The 26,660-nt window shown below is 41.8% G+C and overlaps 1 protein-coding gene and 1 long non-coding RNA gene across 2 annotated transcripts; both read right to left on the bottom strand.

Moving 5' to 3' along the window:
* Nucleotides 1–1,130: 1,130 nt before the first annotated feature.
* On the bottom strand, nt 1,131–15,291 carry LOC106037539 (uncharacterized). Its single transcript, XR_001208092.3, has 3 exons — nt 15,039–15,291; nt 2,475–2,596; nt 1,131–2,345 (listed from the first exon to the last, which is right to left on the bottom strand). It is a non-coding gene; the product is annotated as an uncharacterized lncRNA (long non-coding RNA).
* Nucleotides 15,292–23,660: 8,369 nt separating this feature from the next.
* On the bottom strand, nt 23,661–26,412 carry ARL4A (ADP ribosylation factor like GTPase 4A). Its single transcript, XM_048075409.2, has 2 exons — nt 26,266–26,412; nt 23,661–26,166 (listed from the first exon to the last, which is right to left on the bottom strand). Exon 2 carries the CDS (start codon nt 26,099–26,101, stop codon nt 25,499–25,501), a length of 603 nt encoding a protein of 200 aa, XP_047931366.1. The 5' UTR covers nt 26,102–26,166; nt 26,266–26,412; the 3' UTR covers nt 23,661–25,498.
* Nucleotides 26,413–26,660: the final 248 nt, after the last annotated feature.

Genomic DNA, 26,660 nt, shown 5'->3' with positions numbered 1-26,660 from the left:
AGGGTCAAAGTGTTTCTACCTTCTCTGATGTTACTCCAGCTCTCATTTCAGTTTTAGACAGATTTTCAGTGGCTGGCAAGCAGACTATGTTTTGCTGTATTTTCTTTAAAGTACAGTAATTTTTATACATTTTATGTGAGCAGACAGATGCATGGTTTTGTGAGGGAAAAAACAGCACTGTGCAATAACAGCAATCTAACCACACATTTCTGCCTGCATCTGTTTTGCTCAGCAGAACACCACTTCTCAGGTTCAGCAAATCAGCATTCATCAGTAAAACATGGTATCAGGGAGCAGCGAGAACCCTAGAGGTGTTTGTCTTCCTCTTCTCCAAATCACAAAGCATTTTAGTGGGTGTTTCCACAAGAAGAGAGGGTTGTTCATGAGAATGTTGCTGATCAGTGGTGTGGTGTAACTTTGGAGTGACTGTTGAGAGTAAAAAGGGCAGTAGAAACACTGCATGGCTCAGGAGCCTGTAGCCTTTCCATATCTGTCTCTTTAGATACTTGTAATCTTTTTGTCCCTATCAAAAAAAAAAAAGGCCTGCTAACATGCAGCTAGGACCTGGAGAGATTTTTCTTAATACTATGAACAGCCATAAAGGCTCTCTGTCCAGAAAAGCAACCACTGTTTATATACACTGAGAGCACAGGCAGAGGAAGATAGTATTTTGTTTAAGGTGGAATGACTTTGGCACAGAACAGTTTTATTGTTACTCATCTTTATATAATTAAAAACTTGCATGTAAAAAAAAGAGAGTTACAAAGTAAACTTAAAGACTCCTGAAATAGCATTCACAGAGGCAATTTTCAGCACAAATATTTACAGATGTGGTGACTGAGTCTAACAGAAAAGGCTGGCTGTTTCTTTTTCTTTGCTGAGACACACCACTGCATGGCAGTGCTCTGAAGGCTGTAGTCACACAGGAATCTTGCAGAGCCAGGTTCAAGCAGCACGTTGCACATGCATGCACTGCAGTAAAGTTACCTACTTCAGAAGTCTGCTTCTGCATAACACCCAGCTTCCACTCCTTCAAACTGCTCAGTTGTTTTTACCCATTCACCCGTCCACAGCTTCTTGGCACATTTACAGTTCTCCTCCCCTCTCCCCACCCACTTCTGTGTGCACGCACGTGTTCGTTCAGCACAGGCTTTTTCATGTTCACTCCTAAAACTTCCTGTTCATTTTGTTTCAGGTTTATATTTAAGGTGCTTTAATTTATAAAAAAGAATACCTGGGAGTTACATTGCAGCTTTTTTTTTTTCCATGTAAGAGTTACTTTGTGAAGTCAGGAACAACAAATTACAGCTCAGTTAGCAGGTGTGCATCTCTAAGAGATCTATATCATCTTCCTAAGAGGGAACACACAGTACAAGTACCTCGAACCCAGCACTTCTCACCATAGTCTCAGCTTTTAGATTCCAACAGGCACCTCTGCAGCATGTGTAAGGGCCTATAAAGAATGGCTTCCATAATATCCAAGACTCTAGGGGGCGAAAAAGCCTATACCACTTTTTTTCCTTCTCCAAACAACTGGTACTGAGACATCTGCTTTTTGGTGCAGTGCCTGCATGCCTACAGTTAGCTGATCCACAGGGCTGCACAAGCCTCCCAGCCCAGCCTTAGCCACATGCCACAGGTCTCAGATCAGGTGCCCTCTATCCCCCTTCACTTCCACTCACTAAGCAACACATGGCAGCTTTCTGTTCTAGCAGAGTACATACCATCTAACATAATACTGCTTTGGATTATCCCCAAAACCATAAATTAGTATTTAGATTCAGCACCTTCAAGCAGTCTTGCACCAGATCATGTTTTTCTGACGTGTTCCACCACAACGTAGAAGAAATCCAAATACAAGTGCAAAGAAGATATACACACTATTTCTGAGCTGACATCCCTGTTAAAAACAGGAGCATAAGGTATATCTTGCTTTGGCACATGTGTATTCATGTGTGCACATAGTTCAAGAGATACTTGGGAATATATAACCTAATCAGTTAAAGCACCTCTAGGAAGAGAGCTGTGTCAGGCAAATTAAACTGCAGCCAGCCTAGACAACTCTGCTGTGAGACAGGACACATTAGCTGAGGAATAGCATCAGGCTAACATAACTGTACTGTTTGTTAGTGGAGTTAACGTGGCTTGTAGTGACATATCAGCCACCTCAAAGCCAAACAAGGACTCTGAACTTCACTCCAAAGTGTGAGTACACCCATATGTTTGCACAGAACTCCTGCTTGCTGATTGATGAGGGCAAAGCACTTTGGCGCAGTTAAATCCTCTGCAGAGCACCTTGGGAATCCGTTAAGCTTTTCCACAGGGGCTAGAATCTCTAGAGGGTACTGAAATAAAGTGATAGAATAAAATCACATGACTAAGAAAAAAATACATCTTTAAATTCAAATGGATTAGTGTACATTAAATCCTAATCCACAGTGGTTTAAAGCAGAGTAGTTTTTATATACACATACCCAGTTTTATGTACATGTACACTCCTGAACAGCTGGAAATTTCTTTCAATAAGAAGTACACTGGTTAGAAGTCCAGTGGATAGTGACCATGCTCTGGCTTTATTGTGTTAGCTCAGATGCCACTACAAAAAAAGACAGAACAAAAAGATAAACAAGGTTATTGGAATTTAAGGAAAAAGTGTGATCTAGGGTTGCATAAAATGATCACTGTATGGGAAATAAGTTTTCTATTTAAGAAATCTTTAATCAAGCATTCTTCCTTGTTCTTGACAGACCACAGGTTAGAGCCTTGAATTGTTTCTGGATTTATTGTACTAACAGAAGTTCATGCTCTTACTCTAGGGCTTCTAGTGTCCTTCTAGAAGTGACATACCAGGTCACCATCTTTCACTAAAAAAAAAAGCAGAGAAGATGCTAGACACTACATAACCCTGGCTAGAACTTGCCATAAATTGAAGTAACAGACAAATACAGTTGGGCACATGCCATCATTTAACAAAGGTGTTGTTTCAACAGTGGAATGTGCAAAGCTGAACTACTAGGACCTCCTAATCACAAGCAAAGACATGCAGTGCGAAAGGACCTAGAGCTTTCAAGCTTTTATCACAGAATCATTAAGGTTGGAAAAGACCTCCAAGATCATCTGGTCCAACCATCCTCCTACCACCAATGTCACCCACTAAACCATGTTCCTAAACACCATGTCCAACGTTTCTTTAAAGGCTCCCAAGGACAGTGCCTCCATCACCTCCCCAGGCAACCCATTCCAATGCCTGACTAAATGCCTTATGATATAGGTATAATTATCATGGTCTCATCCATTCCAAGTTGGAGTAAGATTACTTCAAAAGCAGGTGAATTATAGCAGGATGTGACAAGATAAAAAAGGCCAGGAGACAGCCGCATGAGCATAAAGCAATTTAAACAAAAAATAAAAACACAGCTACATATTGCAGAGACCTGCAAGAGTTCACAGAGTTGGACATCAGACTATCAAGGAAGAACATGCCAATTTAGAACAAGGTGACTCCATGCATATATTTTAGGTCCATACTAATAGTGGCAACTAACAGTTGACCCACAATTTAGTGAATGCATGCCTTTTATAGTTTACTATTTTTCAAAATTAACATGAAACAAAGATTCTCCCACAGGCCCAGTAGCCATCTGGTGCTATTGCTATACTTCATGAAAGATTCATTGCCACTTCATCATAGTGGGTTATTTCAGAGACTGCAGTGATTTATGTTTTATAAGCAGAGTATTCTCCTCACCTTTGATGTTTGCAAATCTGCTTCAGCACCACAGTTCAACAGAATATGTTCTTTCTGGCTTCATTCTGTGGATTTCTAGCAACCTTGAAGGCCACAGCATCAACTGAAGAGTCATCATTTTAGCAATAGCTTTAGAAAATGGACAAAGTAGTCTACCTCCCTCCCCAAAGAAAAAAAATAAAAGGCAACAAAATTCCAGTAAAACATGTCCAGACGTTAAGAGCTGCATTATAGCTCCAGATCCCAATTTAGCTATCCAACTCAAACAGAGCTATCTGAAGTAACACATAGCTTAGTTTGATGTTCATTCTAAAAGAAATTTTGTGTTTGTCATGTTCTACTCTCAGGAGACTGTGGACCCTGAAATATTTCAGCAGGTTCTACAGAGACTAAAATGAAGCCAGTGGTTAAGGAGTGCATAGGCTAAGTCTCTCCCTCTGAAGGCTGGGGAAAGCATTAGTAGTTCAATAAATGACTGAACTCCCAACTAGTCATCAGAAGCTTGGCTACAACACCTACCCTGATGCTGTGCTGTACCACACTGGTATGAACTGCATGTGCTGTGGTTTTTGACTTGGAGGATACACATTTATTTATTTTTTCCTCAGGCTAGTATGAATAAGGTCAAAAGAATTCAGGTAATTCCTTTAATTAGAAAGAGACTGTTTGCGAGAGTTGGTAATAACTTGAAGAGTGGGAGTAAAATACATCCCCAACAATTCAATATGCAACAGGCTCCAATAGGAAGTTACTAAAATTGAGGAGGAAGTGAGTGAATATTCATAAGTTCTCATCAAAACTAAGATCACCTTTAGAAGTTCCTTTTCTTATCTATAAGTTATCAGCCCACACAAGACTTCAGTCTTCAGCTCTGCATGTTATCTCAGTCATGGGTATTCATACATGATAGCAAGGTACTTTTCTGTCTTAAAATTGTCTTTACATAAAAAAAATCCCAAGGCAATTTACCCTGGGAGTCAAGAACAGATTTATGACAAACCTGAATGTGCTACTTGATGTCATGGAAGCATGCAGAAGGGAAATGGGTACGTTGTCTTGGGTGGCCCTAGGGAGGCTGCAGCAAGGGATGTAAGAGGCAACAATGAGGACTTCTGCTGGTATGAAATCAGTGACAGCAGTTTTTAAGAAAACATGGATTTATTGCTGAAGAGGCTGGGAGACATGGTGGCAACAGAAGCAGAAGAGACCTTTATTGTCAAGGTTAGCTCTTAGGCCTTTCAGGCAGACTGAGAGCAAACTAAACACGTTTGGTCCTATGCACTCGTGTGACAAATGAGGGTGCTGAGATTGCAGTCCAGTGCCATTGAGGCCACTCTCAATCACCTTTAAAATGTCAAGGTGGTTGCAAGAAGGCTCTACTAGCTATGGAAAGGCAAAAAACGTCATTCTTCTTCAAGAAGGGCAAGAAGGATGTTCTTAGGAAACCACTGATTTAATCACAGTCCCTGAAAAGACCAGGGAGCAAGTCTTCAAAGCCATTTTCAAGCGTATTAAAGATAAGGTGGTCATGGGGAACAAGCTGCAGTTATCAAAAGGAACTAGTACTTGACTGATCCAATCTCCTTCTCTGAAGAGAACAGTAACTCCAAAGAAAAGAAGAGCAGAGGATATCATTTACCTTGACTCTAGCAAAGCTTTCAGTCTCCCAGAGTATTCAGATTAGCCAAATCATAGGGGTATAGACTGGATGGGTGGCATATAAAGGAAGCAGAGAATTTGCTGGACCATTATGCTCATAAAGTCAGTTACCCAAAACCCTTGGCAGCCAATTGCAAGTCACATTCCTCAGGGTTGATTCTGGGGCCAAGTACATGCTATGAGGAGAGGCTGAGAACTGTGTTTATTTAACCTGAAGTTAAAGCTGAGTGGGGAATGTAGTTGTCCTCTGCTGTAATAGCTGGTTATGGAGAACATATTAGAGGTAAGCAGTTGGACCATGAGAGTTGAAAGACACAAGGTTCAGCAAGAGCAATTCAGATTGAGGAGGAGCAATGGTGGGGATCGGTAAAAAAATAAGGACAGTCAAAACACTAGACCAGACTGTCCATGAAGGCTGTAGAATCTCAGTCCTTGGAGATAACCAAAGCTTGACTGAAAAAGGCTCTGAACAGCCAGGCCCAACTTTAGAGCTGGCCTTGTTTTGAGCAGGGCGTTAGACCAAGGATCCTGCAACAATTTGTTTCTATGATCTTGAAAGTCAAAACTCAGACTGTTCTTGTCCAGGGAAGAAGATGATATTCAAATGCAACCACATGTACGGTATCTTTTACAGTAAGATTTTAAGAGGCACCCATTTTCCCCTACTTTCCATTTGTTTTTATGATGGAAAATTCCAATCTCTTGAAGATTCTGAGCAGAACCTACAAACAGGCACAAGAGATTATATGCTGCCAAGTTTAAAAAGTAAACTATGTACACTGCAGAACATCTTGAACTTTTAGCTTTCCTGCATTACAGATGTCTGGATGGACAGGCTCTAGCTGCTCTGTTGAGTCAGCTTTGCAGGAAATACTTACTCACCTAGGCAAACAATAATAGCAGGCAAAGCAAGAGCCCTCTTCCCCCACCTTTTCAATAAGATTACCTCAAGATGGTCTCAGAACCTTCTACATGCAAGCCAGTCAGTCAAATGAATCCTCAACTAAGAAGATTAGTGGAACAGGAAAGAGTTGTTCTGCTTTCAAACAACTCTTTCCTGCTTAGGACAAAAAAAAAAAGTCAATCTTCCACAACAGGACTACTACCAATTGCTGTGACATAAGGTGGGTGTTAGTTATTTTAAGTTGCTGGTAAATCATTTCCACAGGGACAGAGAGGAACCATTGCACCTCTATGAATTTTCACTGCCTACTAGCACCTCTTTCCAAAGCTAGCTGTATACTAATGCTATACTGATCCATGTAAGAATTTGTCCTCTACTTTCTTCCAGTACATCCTCTGAAGTTGTCTTACCCACTCCAATTTCTAAGGGACTGTAAATAAAGAAGCTTCAGCATGATTTTCCAATGCATTTAAAAGCTTAAAAAAACTTTAATGTAGTACAAGAAAAAAAAAAACAAGTTTGCCCATTAGAGTGTGCCTAATTTAGATGACAACAGTAAGAAACCTCAGAAAATAGAGGTGTAGGTTTGTTGTTTTTTATTTTATTATTTTTTATTTTTTTTTTTAAATCACTACCAGTTAACTACAGCTGATTCACTGTTCTGAAGGATGCTGGCCTTACACAAGACTACATAATACACCAACATCCAGTCACCATTTTCTTAATTTCCCTCCTACTTTCCATCATCCTGGGTGGTGAGGCACTGGAACAGGCTGTCCAGAGAAGCTGTGCATGCCCCATCCCAGTTAGGTAACAAATTTCACAGCCACAGAATGCTGTTTCCACTACAAGTTCTAACATACTTTCTTCAGTGCTTCAGTCGTTCTACTTTCTTATATGGTAAGAGTAATCCAGCTGCTGTCCCAAAAAAATAAAAAAACAGAGCTGTCCTGGAAAAACTAAGCAATTGAGTCAGTGGTCAACAAATTTTAGAGTCAAAATCCTTGCAAGGAAAGCTAGCCTTAGCTTTCACTAACCTGAGAGTCTTTTGGCTTAGCTGTCACCATCAGTGTCAACTATGGCTGCTCATTAGTGTTCGCAGTACTCAACAAGTTTTGTTAATAGCCTAAAGCACCATGTGTGATAGGCAGCAATAACATAACAAGGTGATAGCCCACAGGATTTAATGGGATTCCTTATTTCTGCTCATACTGTAGCACACCACAGACACTTTGTACTGATAGAAAGGAAGAAGACAGACTCTCACGTATACAAAGGAGGACCAGATCCTTACTGCTGAGGGAACAAGAATCTCAGTCATCACCTACTGAAATCAGTGGAACATCTCCCATCCTTTTCCACCCACTTCCCCACCCTTCCTTATATTCAAGGCTTAATCCAAACATGTGTGTATGAGACAAGTTTTACTTTGGGCTGCACATATTGAGTCAGGCACAGAACATAAGTTTCGGCTTCTTCAGTTTATTCTTTGTTTCCCCTAACAAGAGAAAGATGACAATCAGTTTAATAGCTTTTATTGCTTAGCTCTATGTAGGTATTTCAGACACCTAGTTCATTTTTAGAAGTGATTGTTTGAACAGCTCCTCTACACACACACGTGTTCATAATATGACCAAGAGTGTCACAAGAAAGCATCTCCCAGTGCAATAGAATTAAGCTTCAGTTTTAAAGGGTCATAGCTAAATTAAGACTGTTCACAAGGAGATAAATATGGCTTTTAATATAAACACGTTCTTACTAGAACATTCAATTACTGTGTTACTGTAGTAACAGTAGTACATACTTGTTCCTCATCACAGCTAAGAAAAAATAAGATGCTGACTTTCAGGCAAGTGTTGGAGCAAAGCACTCAGATCACATCCAAGAAGTGGTCATATTAGCTGAGGTGGCAGCAGACAGCGTGACTGATATTTCAGTAACTCTGGTTTCATTAAACAAGGAATGCTGATGCATATAATCTGGCTGTCAGGTTTAGCCAGCTAAGCTGCTATAGAATCATTTCCTTAACTAAATCTGGACATGCAAACAGTGCTGGACACTATTAGTAGTCATTTGCCTCAGGCAGAGCAGGTAAGAGTCCAAGGCATCAGTCCAGAGCCTATTGGATTGGAGATGTACAGAAGAGAAGAACCACCTGAGAACGTATTTAAAGTTAAGCAAAGAGACAATATATGCTTATTTGCCTGGAGGAAACTTTAACTGAAGTTAACTACTTTAAACCTACTGACTGAGGAACAGCATTGAGCCCACAGCTTTCCTGAAGTCCATCTGCACTACCTAGTTTCATTCAGACTTCCTTCTGGTCCCACTTGCCCCTGAAATATGCAGTACTTGGCCTCTCTATATGTATAATTATAGCTGCCCCAGACAGTTGTTTGATGTTGCTGGAAGGACTTGGCCTGCACTGTGCCCTGGCATGTGTGTAAGGGGGAGGTGGCCATCCTCTTCTGCCAAGTGTGTCACAGACATCCCAAGAGCATTCCAGTGGTCAACAACGGAGGCTTGGACACAAGCCTCAAGTCTACTGCATACAGCCAGAGAGGCAAGCAGCCACAATAGAGCAGTAACACCAAGACAGTGACAGCTCATAGTACTAAGTCTCTATAGGTATCATGGCACATGACAGGTTAAGGATGTTGGAAAGGAAAGAGCTAACTTCTTAGGCAGTGACAAAAAGACTTCTCCATATACACAAGATGCTGTAGCCATGCTAACAGATGCACCACTGGTCCCATACACCTACACAAACTGTAGAAGGAAAGATTTCCAAATTAGATTTATTTTGAGCAGAAGTGACAATCTTTCCTTTGAAATTAATCTTTTATAACTGTTTATCACCATTAGTTTATATGATCAGATTCAGATCAGGCATGGTGAGAAAGACCCAGTAAGATTACAGACATACCTAAGATAGACTAGTTAAACTGGAAGTTTTTTCCTTATCTGCAACTTGCAGATATGAGCAAAAGCATTTGTTGTGGTATAATGCTTTAACTTCACTTACCTCACCAGTATAATTATACCAGCGTAAACACTTATTCTGTTGTGATCAAGTCTACAACACTGGTACGTGTAACAGCAATGCCAAGATGTCATCCTGCATCCGTGTTTTGCCAGGCAGAGTTTCAAAGACAGAAGCAATAATCTTGGCACAGAAGAAACAGAGAAGTACATCCTTGTTCAATCAGCCTTTTTAATATTTCCCACCAAGGAATGATAGCTGCAGAATAGATTACAGAAAGGACAGGGGTATAAAATACTAAGAGATTAAATGTAACCAAAACTAACAGCTGGGGACAGCAAGCAGGTAAGTCTCCCACGAGAAGGAAGGAGGGAAACATCCCCAAAGGCAATACTGATCCCTTATATTTGATCTTATCCCCACATCATAATCTACACATTGTTTTTTTGGCAAGATGACAGGTAGGAGAACAAGCTGACTTCTCTATCAGTGGGATGGTTTGGCATGGTACAAGAAGCACGTATCTTTATAACTACAAAGTCAGAAAGCCTAGCAGAACCACCCTGTTTACTTAATGAAGTGACGTAAACTACAACCACGCAAGCGTGGCCTTCATTCTTTCCTCCAGCTATCCCTGCTTTTCCTCAAGGTCCTCCCACTAATCTGAAGTCTAGACTAGCAGTCTGTAAACCCTTAAGAGGGTACTGTATCATTTTAGTGTCCAAGTGTGGGCTGGGTACCCACCAAGAATTCATGATAAATCCAAATGTAATAGTTGGCAACAGCAATGTTGCTAGAAATTCCATTTACCTCAGTCTGTGTTCTACTACTATTAATAGGTTTTGCTTTAGGAAGATTAGTACTTTGAAGAAAGTAGCAGTGCTTCGCGAAGTATATAGGAACATCTCTTTATATGAGGTAACTGCTAAACTATGTGTTATGCTATCATAAGTTCAATACTTTACAGTGATGTGCACAGAGATGGTGAAACATCTTACTGATGTGCTTAAGACATGTTAAGCATGTGAGTAGCAAGATCATGGCATCTATTAATCAATTTATTGAAGATAAATTATTGACTTAAAGTGTGACAGAAAAACAATTACCTAATACAACAGCAGACTGTGTAGAACATACCTCAACTAAGCTGTAAGATATTTGCCTGTATATCATATGACAGGCAATTAGGATAAAGAGAATCATTATATATTTTATTATATTTTAGGTCTCAGCAGGCTTGTTTTCAGTCATGTCAAGATTTTCTTTGGTCATTTCACTACCCCCCCCCCCCCCCCCCCCCCCCCCCAAGAAAAAAAAATCAGAGTAAAAAATCCGACTGAAAAAAGACAAGTTTAAAGCCAGATCACATCCCCCAGCTAAGATTTTTCACATTAGAGTATGACATTGTGCTGCATTATCTATTTTTGCCTGAACAGATATACAAAGAGATTGGACAAAAGTTGAGGGGAAGCATGCAGCAAGTACAAGTTGTGATTGTTTTTGTTTATAACAAAGAATGAGTAAATGGCTATGTTTTTACAGCTTTCAAGTCTGATGCAAGCATGGCAAAATGAAAGATGAGACACCTCCCAGCACCATGGGATGCAAGGGAACATGTCCCACGTCAAGGTTCTTGCTGATGGGAGAAAAGATGCTGTGTGCTGTAGGCAGTTCCCCTGGGCTGGCAGCACCACCAGAGAGGTCAGGGAACATGCAGCATCCATCAGGGACAGCCCAAGCTCCCAGGGCTGTCACAACACAGTGTTAATTTATAAAGGAGTAAAGAAGAGGCTGAAACTTCCTTAAGTGCGCACACACCCCTTTAAGCCCTAATAAATCGAGATGCAGGAAGTGAGACAATGGTTTACCATGAAAGAGGGAGCTTCCCGCATAAGCACCAGCTTAGATAGTCACCAGAGTTGTAGAGGTCTGAGCAATGAGTCACAGTTCCCATGGGTTAGAGGTGACCAACAAGACAACAGGTGCCAGAGCACCTCCTCATGCCATGGGAGGGCATCCAAACAGTTCGAGTAGATTCACTTGCACTAAGTGGCACCCTTACAGCCACTTATTTGTACACAAACATACCCCAGCCCAGCAGGCACCCATGAAACCCCCTTGCCCAGCAGGGGGCCCAGCCAGCAGGAGAGTGGAGGAAAGGGCAAGGCTGTTATGCCAGGGCAAGCCAATTGCATCCTCCTCCCTGATGTTATTAGGTAACCTAATTGCTAATCTAAGAGTTAAAGAGAATGACAATAGCCAACCCAGCCCTTACTGAGTCTTTATAGACTTTATTTATATCCCAACAGAAGCTACAGCTCACGTTCTCCTGAAAGGAAAACACACACCATTTGAGTCAAGCCAATAATGTCTCGTTTCAAACATTCAATTCACACACATAATGAAACTGGAAGTAAGAGTGACATATACTATGTCATCATGAGCTCTCCTACACACCCCAAATTCCCTAGGTGAAAACTGAGTTGACCTATATGACATGAGGAGCTGTCGGCGGACAACATCACTCTAGAAGCAACTGTTTCTTGTCCTCAGGCACCACAAAGCCTCAAGGTTCCATTTGCCAGCCTTCAGGAGGATCAAGTTCTCCCACCCTTCTGTCCTTGCAAGTTGATTGGGGTGGAGGAAAGAGGGAAACATGTAAACCCAGATGCTTTCCAACTCTGAGTCACCATTTATAATTGACTTCACAATTCCTGGTACCCCACAAATTCAGGCATAATATATTGATGTCTAATGACATTGGAGGGTGAAAATCCTTGTTACATTCTTTGCTGTCCAGTTAGCTGTCCTAAGGTTTAAAACAAGTTTATAACATTCAAGCCTACAAAACTCAACATGGAAGCCATGGGCTGCAACAGGACCTACTGGTTAAAGAAGGCTCGGCATAGTATTTTCAAAGGAAATGTTTTGGCATCCACTGATTATTCAAAATAAAAGCTCAAGCAAGCTGGGCCCCATCTGTGTTGTCATTTGAACACTTCCTAAATCAAGAACAACTTCCAAACATCTCTAGGGCAAAACCTGCAGAGAGCAGGTCCCCAGCCATGCCTACCCAGGCTGGGCAGAAGCGTTACACAGATTTCTGCCCTGTCCCCAGCTTGTTGCAGGCCCTCACAGTCACCATGCTCAAGATAATACTGCTGAGGGCAGAGTACATGGTCAGGGCTCTCCCACCACTCCCTCCTGAGGCATGACTGCTCTGCAGAAGCAGAGAACTTTGAACTACATGGGCCACCTCAGCAAGCTACAGCTCTGTGGGACTGTGCACTGTGGCTGGACACCAGGTACATTGACATGGCCAGGACACCTCAGGCCTTACTGGGGAGAAAAAGAAGGCAGGAGAGCCTGCTGGCACTGGCATCACTGTGATGCTCTGGGACAGAACTGCGCCTCCAGCCCCCAGACCCTGTGGGGCTTTCTGATGGGCCCATTGTCACTGTTTCACATTTCTATTTCTCTGGAGGAAAACACATGCCTCTCTGTAACTGAGAGCATCCCCAAGCACCCAGCAGCCTGAGAGTCACCAGTGAAAATACCTAAATAGGAGAAGGAAACACACCGCTTTTTCCACATGCAGCTCAGCAAGAGATTATTTCACAAAACTGTCACAAACTGAATCTGGGCACTGGGTTGCACAGAAAGCAAAGCATCAGCACCTGTCAGTGGCAGTGATCACCACCACCCCTGCAACCAGGGCTTTGAGGACAGGAGCGGTCTTCTCGCCCCATTATGCGATAGCCTGTGTCAAAGGCACTTGAATCTCTTTCCCCAGGAGAGGTTTTACCAGAAGCGTGACACACTGCCAACCCCTCAGAGGTCAGACATGGCCCCGGCTGGTCAGACAGAAGATGGTGATGTGGATGACATTTCTCCTCATGCCCAGAGACAGCAACACTGACAGCTCCTACCTCTGGAGATAGGGGCTAGCTCTAAGTGCTGATAATGACTGTCCAAAGAAATGCAGCAAATAGCTTTTCAGGTGTAGTAGCAAATTAGTTGTTAGCTTCCTGGTAAAAGTGTTAGTTAAGATATTAAGTCTTGGTAAGGAATGTAAAACCTGGGTAAGGTTATTGCAATACCCCCAGTGTTTTCCACATTTTTAAATGTGAGAAAGACTGAGAATATTCAGACTATTGGGATACAGGAGGATTCAAAGAAAGCTTTTAGGAATCACTGTACAGGACACTGATGTAAACACTAGAGCCCAAGACCACAGCTTCAGGGATAGGTGTGAAGAAATGCAGCTATTAGATCCCCATTTGCCTTAAGCTGCTATTGGCACTGTAAGATCCTTTGATTGCATGGAGACCAGAGTGTTTTGTTTTTATTTTTAATTCTTACCACTGAGCTAGGAAGCGTGTCTCGAGCTACTAGACTTTGTCAAAAGGAGGTTCTAGACTGCAGCACACAGCCCTTGGCTGCAAAACAAGGGCAACCCAACAGCAGCGCAGACTAAGCACACTGAATACAAAGAGCTCTCCTGAGTCTGGTGCACCAGACCTGGTCCGGGGCACTTCAGGAGCTGCACTGCTCAAAACAACCGAGCTGAATAGGCTGATAGAAGACTGTAGTTCACCTTGTGCGAGAAACACGTGTGCACCACCCTATGCATTATCATTATTCCCAAACAAAACTGGGAGTCACATGTTTATCAATATTAGTTTATTAGAGGGCAGTCATTTATTAGAGGACGTAGTAAACAGATAAAAAGTTCCTATAATTAAATTTGACTCATCACTTACCAGCTAGTGCTTATAATCATGTTCAATAGTTTTTTCTTTTTGAGAACAGCTTCTAAACACGGTTGTGTTTTCTAGCAGATCGCGCTTTTAAAATCTTTGTTCATACATCTCTATACTTTGATTCATAATAACCACAGCATGCTCAATAAATATGACAACAGCCCAGTGACCAACATTATTATATATGTTAAAAGTGAGGCGAGCAGTCACCAAATTTCTATCACAGAAACAAGAAAACTTGTGATGTCTCTGCCCAAGATACCCAGCAAGTCCAGCACTACTAAATGGCTATAGTGTGTTATATTTTACTAATTCACTGCCACAAGCCTGAGAAACAATAGATAAACACTTCCTATACGTATCTGCTGCAACGGAAGAGAGAAAGCAAGCTGCTAAGCACAACATGACTTTGCCGCAAGTCTCAGTTCCAGCCTAGACGTCTTTATAATCAGTGTCTAATCCACACAACACACAGAGTCAACAGGTTGTTTAGGGAAGTAGATGGTATCTGCTTTAGGTTATACATACAGTTATCATCTCACCACAGATAACTGATATGAAGTCATAACAGCTGGTCTCATATCACAGAAAAAACCTTCAGGAGATATACACTTATTTTGTTTTCACAGGAGAGTATGGTGATTTATGGAATGCAGATCACTCAGTAATTCAACACACCACCTTTCTTCTTAAGAAGCAAATACCTCAACAAACTGAAGTCTAATGCGTTTCCCAGGACTACAGAAGTACACAATATACCTGACCAGCTCATTCACCGAAACACCAAAACCCACAGAGCAATACCCCTAGGTCTCTGCTTTCTAGGCCACTTCCTTCCTCTAGTACTCCTCCCAGCATTTTAGTTTGGTTTCCTAAGGAAATCAGCAACATGCAATGTCAGAGCATTGTCCATAATGACTTTCAATTCCTTCAGCCAAAGCTTAGCCATACAAGATATTTAAGAGAGGTTTAAATCCTTACCATTTTTGCAATATGCAGGGACAGGAAAGACCTCTTCTTATGCCCTCTCATGAGTTAGGGATATCTTACAATAAATACTGTCAGTTCCTCACTCTCATTAGACAGAAGGAGAACTGGAGGCCACCAGCCTGTTTACAATTCCTCTGCTTACATTGCTTCTTACTTACATCTTGGTTCTCTTCTTGGATCACCCCTAAATAGCATCTAGGGAACTTTCTTTCAACAACCCCCTTTCATCCTTGAGCAGTATGAGTGTGATTGCTCATAGCCTTTTGATAGTCACTCAAAGCGATTGCAACCCCCCAGCACCTGTGGAAGCAGGCACAGATGTTACTAGGCTCAATTACAGTAACAGCTAGTAGGTGGGGATTTACTTACATTAAAAAATAATAATAATAATCAAAAAGTTTATTATCTAAAAGCTTTTATAGCTGGCAGGTTTGTTGCACAATTCTACAGCCTTATCTTATGCCACTGAATGCAATGAAAAAGCTACCTTTACATACAAAAGTGGCTTGACTGAGCCATAAAATACCATAAGAAGAAGTAATTTGGTTTTCTGATTTTTCTAGTGAGAATTTCTAGACTATGAAATGTAGTGTGCACTGCAAATAAAAGCTGCCACTTCACTTTTTCTTAAAATATACTATTTAATATATCTGTCCTTAAGTTTTCTTTCTACAAACAGTATGATGATTTTACAGCACCCAGAAGCACCGTGGTCAGTTTGCTGAGAAGGACCACAATGGGCTCTTAGCTGCTGTAGATTGACACAGATTTCAAATGGCAGACACCTGCATTTTCTAACAAGGTAGCTGGCACATATTAGCAGCTATCATTTAGGGTATAAATATAGATGTGTCAAAGGCAGGTGTCTATATTTGAGTTAATCAGCTTATGCCTTCTGTAGAGCAGATAGAGGCATAAGGGTATTTATTTGACCTGCCTTTGATCCCCCTCCTGGACTAGGATAAAACGTGCTAGTCAAACACCTTTCTTTCTGTAGGTAGTGAAAATATCTAAAGATGCCTACATAAGAGATAAAATAGCTAATTTTTAGAGGCTTAATACTAGGTAAAATGAATACTGGTTGTTGTGTCTGTGTTATGCTGAAAATTCCCAGCACTCTTTCTGGGAGAGCATTTGGTATGTGGAAAGCTTTCCTTAGGGAGGTAGATAAAAAGCTAAGTGGAGTGGAAAGGTATCCTAAGCTTGACTCAAAGTGCTTGAAATAGGTATGGATTTTCCAAAAGAAAATATATAACTATGGCCCTATAGCCTTCCTACTGAAAGTGGGAGTAGGTATTTGAAAGGGATGGAGGGAAAAAAAAAGAAAATATATATATGTATATATATACGGTGGGAGGGGGGATTTGGGTTTTGTGTGCTTTTCAAAATGGGCTGGGTAAAGTAAGAGTGAAGAGCATGTCTAGTCTTCAGAGCAGATCAGCCTTCCTTGGTAAGGATGTGCAAGAGCTGCTTTGCACAGGCACATATGCACAGCTACAATGAATGCAAAAGGAGGATAAAATATTGCAGATTGTCAGATTATATGCACCCTGTGCAGAGGCTTAAGTGAATGCACAAGGAAAAAGAAGTGATATAGGTCAGACTAAAGCATTCATTAACACGGGATCCCTGTGTTACTGCTACCTTTAAGAAAAAAAAAATGCTTTTCTATGTAAAAAGTGCACAAGCAAATTCTACCCTTAGTGACCCTCACTATAATCTCAGGGTTATCTAGATAGGGTAAGCAAAAATCAAGGCTTGCACCAGAGCTTTTTCCAAACATTTTATTTATTCAAAAAAAAACAAAACAACAACAACAAAAACCAAGCAAATAAACAAACAAACAAAAACACTTGGAAATTTTATGAAAATAGGCTTTTCCACAAGACAGAGGAAGCACTGCATTTGATTAACTTTACACATCATCACTGTTTAGAAAATGTACTTAGATAATCACAGGACCTGAAATTATATATTAAAGCGACAAAGGAAGACACTTTGCTTCTGTTTTCTGTGTATGCCCAGTCAGTCCTGTAGCTGTTACTTCATATGAATTGCTGTGCTGACGCAGATTAGGGAGCTTCAGTCACCATGCATGAGATCTGCAGGCTTGTGTGATGTGTGTAGGTCTGATTTGCAAACACTAATGACTGCAATTTTTGACTTAAGAAAAAATTTTCAAAGGTTTCCACTTAGAACTGTGAGTTCACTCCATTTCATTTCAATAAACAAAATTAACACAGAGAGAGAAAAGGCAGCAAACACAATAAGCCTATTTTTCATTTATTTACATTCCCCTCTAATATATATTTTTATTTAATGTGGTAAAAGACAAAGTTAATACTCTCTGCCAAGTTTCAGACAAGTGTGAAATTCCAAGGCTTATTAGATTATTAAGCTTCTGAAATACGGATTTATGTTTATAAAAGAAGTGCTGACACAACCTGAACTCTGACCAATGGTAATGCCACCGCAATAGCATGGTTCATACATGGTGTGAAGAGCCCAGATTATCTTGCGCTAATAAAATGAAGGATTTAAAACAGAGCAAAAAAATTCAAGCCATCATATTTCTAGTGCTGTCATGTTTGCAATCACATTTGGGTTTAAATGATATGAAAACATGAATCTATTTATATGTTCTAGAAATACACCCACAAAACAGGCTCCTAAAAAAACTCTTGCAAACAGGGCTTACGAGAGTACACGTAGAAATGTGTGTAGGTGTATGTGCCTAGATAGATTATGTATGTAATCAACATGTAACGCTCCATAATGCTGAAAATAATAAATTGTTGTGAATGTGTAAGGGTGGAAAGTGCATTTTACATGGATTATCTGCCCTAGTTCCTGTTCTTATTTTTGGAAAGCAATCAGCTCTTCGTGAGAACTCAGCACCATGCTGAGCCACCCTGGGGCTTTTCATGGCCCAGCCCTTCACTTTGCATTATCATCTGCTAGCAGCCACATCCTGTGCAGACTGATTCATTACAGCCAAGAGGGGCAGAGAGAACAGGAGACCCTCTGAATCCCAAGGTCTGTAATCACTGTAAAATACATTTCTCACCATACCATGTAAAATAAACCTATATTTTCGAAGGAATTACCAGCCATTTATGTTACTGACTACTCCAAATGAAGGCTTATTTTAAGATAATATATTATTTCAAGATCTTTGTAAATCACTTTAACTTGAAAACTTCATGTGCCCGATCTGGAAGACCATATATTCACCCCAATTTAATTCAAACAAAAACAAATAATTCTGGCTACATTTGCTTAATAGCTATGGTCAAGTGCAAACAAAAATCAGATATGGATGATTTGCTTTATGAATATTTATTTACTGATTAATATGAAATGAATTATTATTTACAGTTATGGTAATATTTTTGTTTTCTGTGAAACTGCAGCTCATGGATTTAGACATGACACAACACGTTGAACTTGTGTTTTTAAACTCTCAAACAAACATACTACTTTTGAAATGGTATGATGGACTGATGCTTGACTTCTGAGCACAAATAAAAGTTACAAGCCAATCCAGAATCAAAATTACTCTTACACTCTGTCTATTCCTTTCCATTATGCTGTCTCTGTAATATCTGAGTACCTCACAGCAGTTTTAAGAATGAATTTAAATGTGAAAGCAACTGTGAGATCCTTGCTCTGCACACAGACAATGAGTGTTCAGGGATAAAATGACCAGAGCTATCAGTGGCTGGGCTGGAGGCACCTATCTTCAGCCTTGACCTCCAGCTTCCAGCATTCGCTCCAGGGCTTTACAAATAAATGACATAGGCTGAAGTGTGTCTTTTAAAGCTGCAGCACACAGCTGAGTCTTTGCACAGAATCTTCTCAGACACCCTCTATCCTGATTACAGCAAGAGCAAGACACATAGGCAAACACTGCATGTAAGTGAATTACACAAGAGAGTGGCAGAAATACAGTTGCTGAACCATACCCATGTTCCTACCAGTCCTACTACAGCACGAAGTGAGGGAAGCATATTGATGCAGCAATAGGAGATCTGTCAAAAAGCATCAGTGTGGGCACAGGCTGAGAGTCCCATTTATCACCAGCCTAACATGAGTGATTACAGCTGAATTACAGTGGCTTTAAATGTAGAAGTCAATTTTCTAAGCTAATTAAAATGAGGGAGGCTAGCAGACCTAAGGTTAGCACAATTCAGCTCCTATATCAAATGCAGTACAATCAGGAAAAATGGAATGTATATCCCTGATTCAAATAGAAACTCATTAGATGAAGTTCAGTGGAAACAGTGCAAATAATAGTCCATAGATTACCATTTTACTTATGCTACTTAGAATATAGCAGGAACCAAGCAGGAATAAACTGTGCTTGCAGAGACATTGTTACATTAATCTATGTTTCACAGAGAATCAAAATTTTCTTTGAGAATCCAGGTTGACCCACAGTAGCACCTCAGAGGGACAGCTAAAAATGTACATGATGAATATGTAAGTGCAGTATTAACATTTAAAACAGTGGAGACCTTATGCTGGTGGTCTGAAGACTGCTGAAGGCACCTTAGAGATCATCAAGAAAGCAGTGTCAAAAGAGCACCAGTAGCCCACGCGTACAACAGCATCCAACTGTAAGAAAGCCAGCAGGGTTCAGCTAATTTTAGAAATGAGGATATTTTTAGAAAATTTCCCTCTGTTATAGTGTCTTCGTTCAATTAGGCCAGCTTTACTAAAAGACCCAGTTTAGGTAAACAAGTCACCACAACAGAGGTGAACACACTTTCCCAACCCTTTTGACTCACAAACCCGTCCTTATGACACCCAACTCAGATATGTTCCAACAACAAAGCCTACCAAAGCTTTTAGGACAATGACATTGACACAGCAACGGATGGAAATGCTACACTCTTAAGGAAATTATTCTTACGTATCATTCATAAAACAATAACAGAAGATAAGCGCCAAGGTTGCAGAGTCAGTGGTAGCTCTGGACCACGTGTGGTGGCTGAGGTACAACCAGGCCTCACACCCTTACCTCGCCTGACCCGGACTTCTGCTGTCCTCGGGACTCGGTAGCCACTGTGCCAGCCAGCCCGGCCTCCCCGGCTGCCTGCCGGCTTGGCACCCCGCGGGCCTTCCCCTGGGTCAGCGTGACCAGAGATGAATGCGGCGATTAGGTGGCTTTCTTAAATGAGGTATTGTTTCATTTCAGCAATAGGAAAACTACAGCGCATAAAAGAGTGAAGATTTGAAGCCAATTAAGCAGCCTAGAAGCATATCTATTTCCCTTAGGGCTCAAAGTCTTGAACAGCTAGTGAGGTCCAGCAGTTTCAGATCCTCTCTCCCTGCACATTCCCCCAGCCAACAACTGTACCCAACATTCTCCATTCTTTTCCAAACTTTCAGTATTTCATCATCTCTAGCTCTTCAGTCTGGAGGAGCAGCTGTGTAAATATAGCTGGAACTAAGGAGGGATAATCTTGGCTGCTCAGGGATTAACTTCTCTTACCTTCCTGAGCCATTTACAAGCAGGTACTTAGTCTGGAAACATTGTCTGGCCTCCCCACGTAGGTTTTCTTCTTAGATTTTGGGCTTGGCTTTGTATAAATTCAGCATATGAAAAGTGAGCGAATGTGCTCTCAGCCTGGCTGGGCAGTGGGCAGGCAGTGCCTCGGATCAGTCACAGCAAGGGGCAGTGACACAGGAGCTGACAGGTAGGATTTGCTGCTCGGATATTTTACTCTTTTTTTTTTTTTCCTTATTATTTCAGTTAGGTCTTTGAAACTGCATTTTTACTTCATTACAGCTGATTTAAGAAGATCAACAAGCACTTTAAAGAAGGGCAAGCTAGCAGCTGTGTATTACACCCTGATTTTCTTTTCAGATAGGTGGGATCACTGCAAGAGCCCATGTAGCAACCCCATGCATCACCCTGCTGTGAAGCTGGGCTGTGTATTTCCCTTCAGTTTCAAAACACGCATGGTTCATCCACATAGTTCTGCAGTATTGTACTGCTCCTAAAAATAACCACCGCCTGCAAAGCCTTGTGAAAGGGACAAGCCTTCACATACGTAGGTCAGTCAGAAATAAAAAAAAAAAAAAAGCTTTCCTGATCCCGCAGACTAAACATGAAGGAGACTCTGCCTGTTCACAGCTCCCCAGATATCCCTTCCTGCAGCAACAGAAGTGGTTTTGGCTCAAGGACACGAGACTGCTGGTTACCGGAGCACAGCTGTAGGCTGTGACCCTCTCAGAAGATGAGTCACACGACGGCGAAGTGACAATGATACAAAAAGAACGCAGTCATTCCTAGATTTCTCTCTCAAGCCAAAGGAATATAATGTTATGAGCAGACGTATTAAACTTCATGCACGCCAATCTGAACTTAGACTACACACTAGGGCTGATGCCCTATATACAGAATATCCGGGCTGCCTACATTTTCCACACTCTCCCTCATGAATTCTTTCTTTATAGTATCAATGCAGTATCCCAAGTCCTTCTCAGACACCAAGAATCACACTCTCTTGTCAACAAAGTTTCAGCCAGCCACTAATTAACGCCACACTATCTGTAAACAATGGATCCAAGACGCGGATTGCTGCCTTCACGCAGACCTGGTGGGGACCAGGAGGGTTTGTCAGCCTGTGTCCCACCAGGCTGCTGTTGGCTCCTCGCCAGCTCCGTGACCACCCCAGCCGAGGTCGGCAGCTCCCGCGGGACCCAGGGGCACAGAGAGTATCTCGCCAAGCCAGCCCGCAGAGCAGTGGGCTGGCTGAGGGAGAAAGATTTCACCCTCCGCCTTACTGGAAAGTAGTATCCGTTTTTTTTCAAATGTAAACACAAGTTCAGCTCAACAGCTTCAGCTGAAAGGGTTGGAAGTTAGTACACTGCTACGAAGCTTGAAAACAGAGTCCAGACCCTGAAGCCTGGTCAACTTTAAATGATTTTATACGTATAAACGGCTGAGGCAGTGCCATACCAACCTGTGATTCTACAACAGCAGCAATAAGGTAACAAGGACATGTGGTTTGTTTCTAACAGTGCTGCACCGATCTAAATGCAACTCCGTGCCTTCTTAACGCAGAAGCAGTTTCAGATAATTTAACTTAGCCAGTACCTTGAAGAACAAAATATCATTTGAAGCCCAATTTGGCAACATTTATTTTAAAATTTGCATAATTACTCCATCATTGTAACAAAATTATACCTGTTTATCCACCTCCTCTGAAGGTTTTCAGACACATACCAGTAATTTAGGCTAGGTTTGTCTATTCTTCAGATGGAAAAGAGCGATCCCAGGCTGACAGAACTATGCCAGCAGAAACTCAGTCAGCAAGGATACCAAGTGCTCTGTCACAATCGCCATTTTGTTCGTAGCTGACAGCTTTGTCAAAGTAACGCCAAACACACTTTTGGAGGTACAGCTACAACCAGATATGTTACTTAGGAGTTACCGTAATACCCCAGCAAAACAGTTCTATTAGAGATAGGTATAGCTTGAATGTGAAACTCACTCCCCACTTTAAGTTATCTACTCCAAGTTAGACATTATACAACAACAACCAGGTCATTCAAGGAGCACCACTCTCTGACTTCCTCCTCTAGATAACAGTGCTGGAGTACAGATCAGTCCTGCCTTTGTATTTAAAACCATTCATTGAAGCTTTTATGCATGTTAATGGAGACTGCCACCAGCTAAACACTGGCATGTTTAATATGCAGAACAAAATATGGTTGACTTTTGGGAGTGGGATGGCTTTTCAACTGTTCCCAGTAGATGTCAAATGAATACTTGAAATGAAGCAATCATTACTTTGTATTTTACGGTTTGTTTACTGGGTACAAAGAGCCAGCCTGCCACATCAGCTTCCTTAACCTAGCAGCACTGTGCACATGGTAGGAAGGAAAATATTAGCCAGATGATACCAATAACGCCCTAGATTCATAGGCCTAGGCAGCACAAACATCTTTCTCAGGATTGACTGAGAGTAACCTACATTTTAATGTGCCATCAGCTACATGAAAAGAACTGAAAATATCATCTTTTTGAAAGAGAAGTTTGGGCATTCTGATTCAAACTTAGCAATTTGGATTTGTAGGTTTCTAAATCATTTTTTTCTTGTCTTTGTTAGAGGCCTAAAACTAATTAGAAAGTTTAATATCTCTTGCCACATTCTACTCCCTACCATAAAATCTGAGAAAATTCACTGAAGGCTTATAAGCATATCTGAATTCCTCAGTTTCAGATATTTGAGCCTGAAGACACTAAATTCAGTACAACTTGTGTATATGTGATAAATGCCCAACATTATGTACCAAACATTACACATAACACAGGATAGGTTCTACCTATTTAAAGGATTTCTCAAAAAATGCAAGACCTCATCACTTCAGAAAGAAACCACTGCAGTCAGTATTTCTTCTGTGACCTGATTTGAAGTTTTTAATGAGATACCTACAACTTATAACACTGGGACATTTATGAGCCTTACCACATTTCTAAGACAATTACTCCGTTTTCAACAGAAATAGTTCTATCCTCACAAGAATCAATACGTGCCCAGAGGTTGAGGAGAACGTACAACTGCAGTGCAAGTAGTCAGACACCTTCTCTCTGCAGGCTTGTTTTGAATCGTTTATTGAGGTTTAAGAAGTCATCCACATTTCTATAAATATAGACATTACTTGAGTAAGTGACTTACAATGTCACCAGTGCAGGTACATATATAACCAACATACAAAAGCTCCACTGGAAGCTACTTCAGTTTATTCAAAAAGGACCAAGATGTCATAAAAAACAGCTGTCATTTCAGTTATTGAAGACACTAAAGTGCATTTTTGGTTACCTCTTGGATGAACAGCTGCTGGTTAAAAAGTTTGATTTTTTTTTTTTTAAACATATTTAAGTTACACTGATTGACATTCAGGTTTGTAGCTGTCATCCTCCTGATACACGGCAGCAGGTAAGAAAAACATATTACTTCGCTGGTTGAGTAAGAGGAGGATATGCATTTCGCCTTTTTTTTTTTTAATTCAGTATTTCCAACAAAAGTTTAAAGAGAATCTAACATTCTGATGAATTTTTACAGCACCACTAAAGTTAGTCTTAAAAATCCAGGCTCTGTTTTAGCCCTTTTAATTGCTAGCCAAGTATCTAAAGAGTCACTTGAAGCTCTGTACCAGTAAGAAAAACTACCCTCCCTTTTCTGTCAAGCACTATCCTGCCCAGTTAACACTGTTTGCACACTCTGTAAACAAGAACAGCTTAAAGCATAATTAAAGCAGAACACAGGCCCATCTTGAAAATCTTCTTCCCCCACTCCCCCCCTCCCAGCAGTGTCAAATGTTTTGAGTGTATAAAGCATTATTACATTCCTAACCACAAAATACTTTAAGAGTCACAATAAAAAAAAAAAGCATACGTTGAAAGTGACATAGCAATACCACTTTAATAAAATGGGGGTATTTAGGGGAGATACAAGATGTGCTCTGCTAAGTTTAACTCCATCTTTACTTCATTACGATTTCAGTTTTATTGCCAAAAAAAGTCACTAATAGAGCGAACAATGCTGCATTGGTCAGAACCACAACAGCCAAAGTTGTTCTTTATACCTCTTTTACTGCAATTAATTTACTTATAATTTGATAGCATGAGGACGTAATACTCATCATTCAAAAACAGATGACTAATTTTGAGTAATAGCTTAAACCTGATTTAATGTGCATGTATATGGATGAATGGCTACTTCTATAAAAAAAAACTTACATACCAAAAACATGCTATACGTTGGGAAACCACTTTTCCATGCTCCATCGTGCTGTTTACATTTTTTACTTGTCAAAAAACTCTTTCAAATCAGTTGAAAAATCCACAGCACTTAAGTTTCAAGTATTTGAACTGAACATGATTCAATTTCAAAAAGTGCCAAATTGAAAAAAAATACACATGTAGCCAAGCTTTCATAGAAATTCCCAAACAAGATAAAAAAAAACAGCCTCTTGAAATAACTTCATACATGTTTTTAAAGCTGTATAATGTTCACCTAAACACTCCACTTACGAGCATTAGAAGTTTAAAAACACAGAACACCTTCAATGCAAATTGCTTGCAGAGGGCACCCTCAAACATATGAATACAACACTACGCAGAAAACCCTCGTTTTATTTGGCTATTTAGACGTCCATGTCCCATATACCCACCCATCCATCCATTTCCTGATAGTATTACATCATCTATTTGGGCTTCTGAAATAATGCAGAGCCATAAACTCAGAAGAGACTATTTAAAAAAAAAATAAGTTCCATGACTGCACAGCCTTCCACAAGGCAAGGTTGTGCAACTGATTGTTTAACGTAACTAAGCTTAACGGCATCCAAACGAGCAGGCCTGGGTTTGGAAGCTGTCTCATGTCAAATTTTGACCGTGTAACTACTCTAAAAGAGAAAGGACAAAATAGAACTCATCTCTTCTTTTTCTGCTGCCTCAACATTTTCCTTCGCTTAATTATCATATCATATAGTTTTTCCAGTCCCTCTTTGAGTCCATCTCCAATGATTGCACAGGTAGGCTGCAAATGCCAGGGGGTCGAAGAACTCAGCTCGCTCATCGCTAACATCTTCTCGATTTCAGAAAGCGAGAGAGAGTTCCTCAAGTCCTGCTTGTTAGCAACTATAAGGACAGGCACTCCTTGATTTTCCGATATCCTAGTGATTTTGTGAAGTTCCGTTTTGGCCTCCTCCATTCTCTCGACATCAACGGAGTCCACCACAAACACGATGCCATCCGTGCACCTCGTGTACGACTTCCACAGCGGCCTCAATTTCTCCTGGCCGCCCACATCCCAGAAGTGGAAAGTGACCGTCTTCGAGTTGCCCAGCGTCACTTTGATTTTCTCCGTGTTAAATCCTTTGGTGGGCACGGTGTTGACGAACTCATTGAACTGCAGCCGGTAGAGCACCGTGGTCTTCCCGGCGGAGTCCAGCCCCAGGATGACGATGTGGAAGCACTGGAAGGACGGCAGGCTGGACAGCAGCGGCGTCTGGTCCGAGAGTCCATTCCCCATCGCCGGGCGGAGAGGTGACAGCAGCCTGCCAACACCACCGCCGGGGCCCCCGCTACGCTCCGAGCCTGCGGCGACAAACGCGGCGTTAGCTGGACTCCCGCCCGGCCCTGCGGCCCTGCGGCCCCCCGCCGAGCCCCCCGACCCCCGCCGTGCCCCTCGCCTACCGCTCGGCCCCGCCGCCCTCAGCGCGGGGAGGCGAGCGCAGCTCCGGCCGCCATGCCAACCGCACCGCCCGCTGCCGCCACCGCCTCTGGCGGCCGGGCTGCGCCCAGCCCGCGCCTAGCCCCGCTCGCCCCGCCCCGCGCCTCTCATTGGCTCCGCCTCGCGGCGGGGGCGGGGAGAAAGGCGGTCTGCGCCTCGTCGATTGGCCGGCAGCTCCTGCCGCTCATCGCGGACGCCATTTTGTCCCCCTCAGCCGAAGAGGGAGGGGGATTGCGGCCTTCGCAGCCACGCCCCCTCTGGAGCCGCGCGCGCTCATTGGGCGCGGGCGCTGTCACTCTAGCCGGCGCCCCGCCCCTCTAGGCGCGGCTGGGGAGCGGCTCGGTGGCGCCTCACAGCG

This window comes from Anser cygnoides, chromosome 2, assembly GCF_040182565.1.
Source record: "Anser cygnoides isolate HZ-2024a breed goose chromosome 2, Taihu_goose_T2T_genome, whole genome shotgun sequence".
Lineage (NCBI taxonomy): Eukaryota > Metazoa > Chordata > Aves > Anseriformes > Anatidae > Anser > Anser cygnoides.
This window is presented reverse-complemented; position numbering and strand designations above follow the sequence as displayed.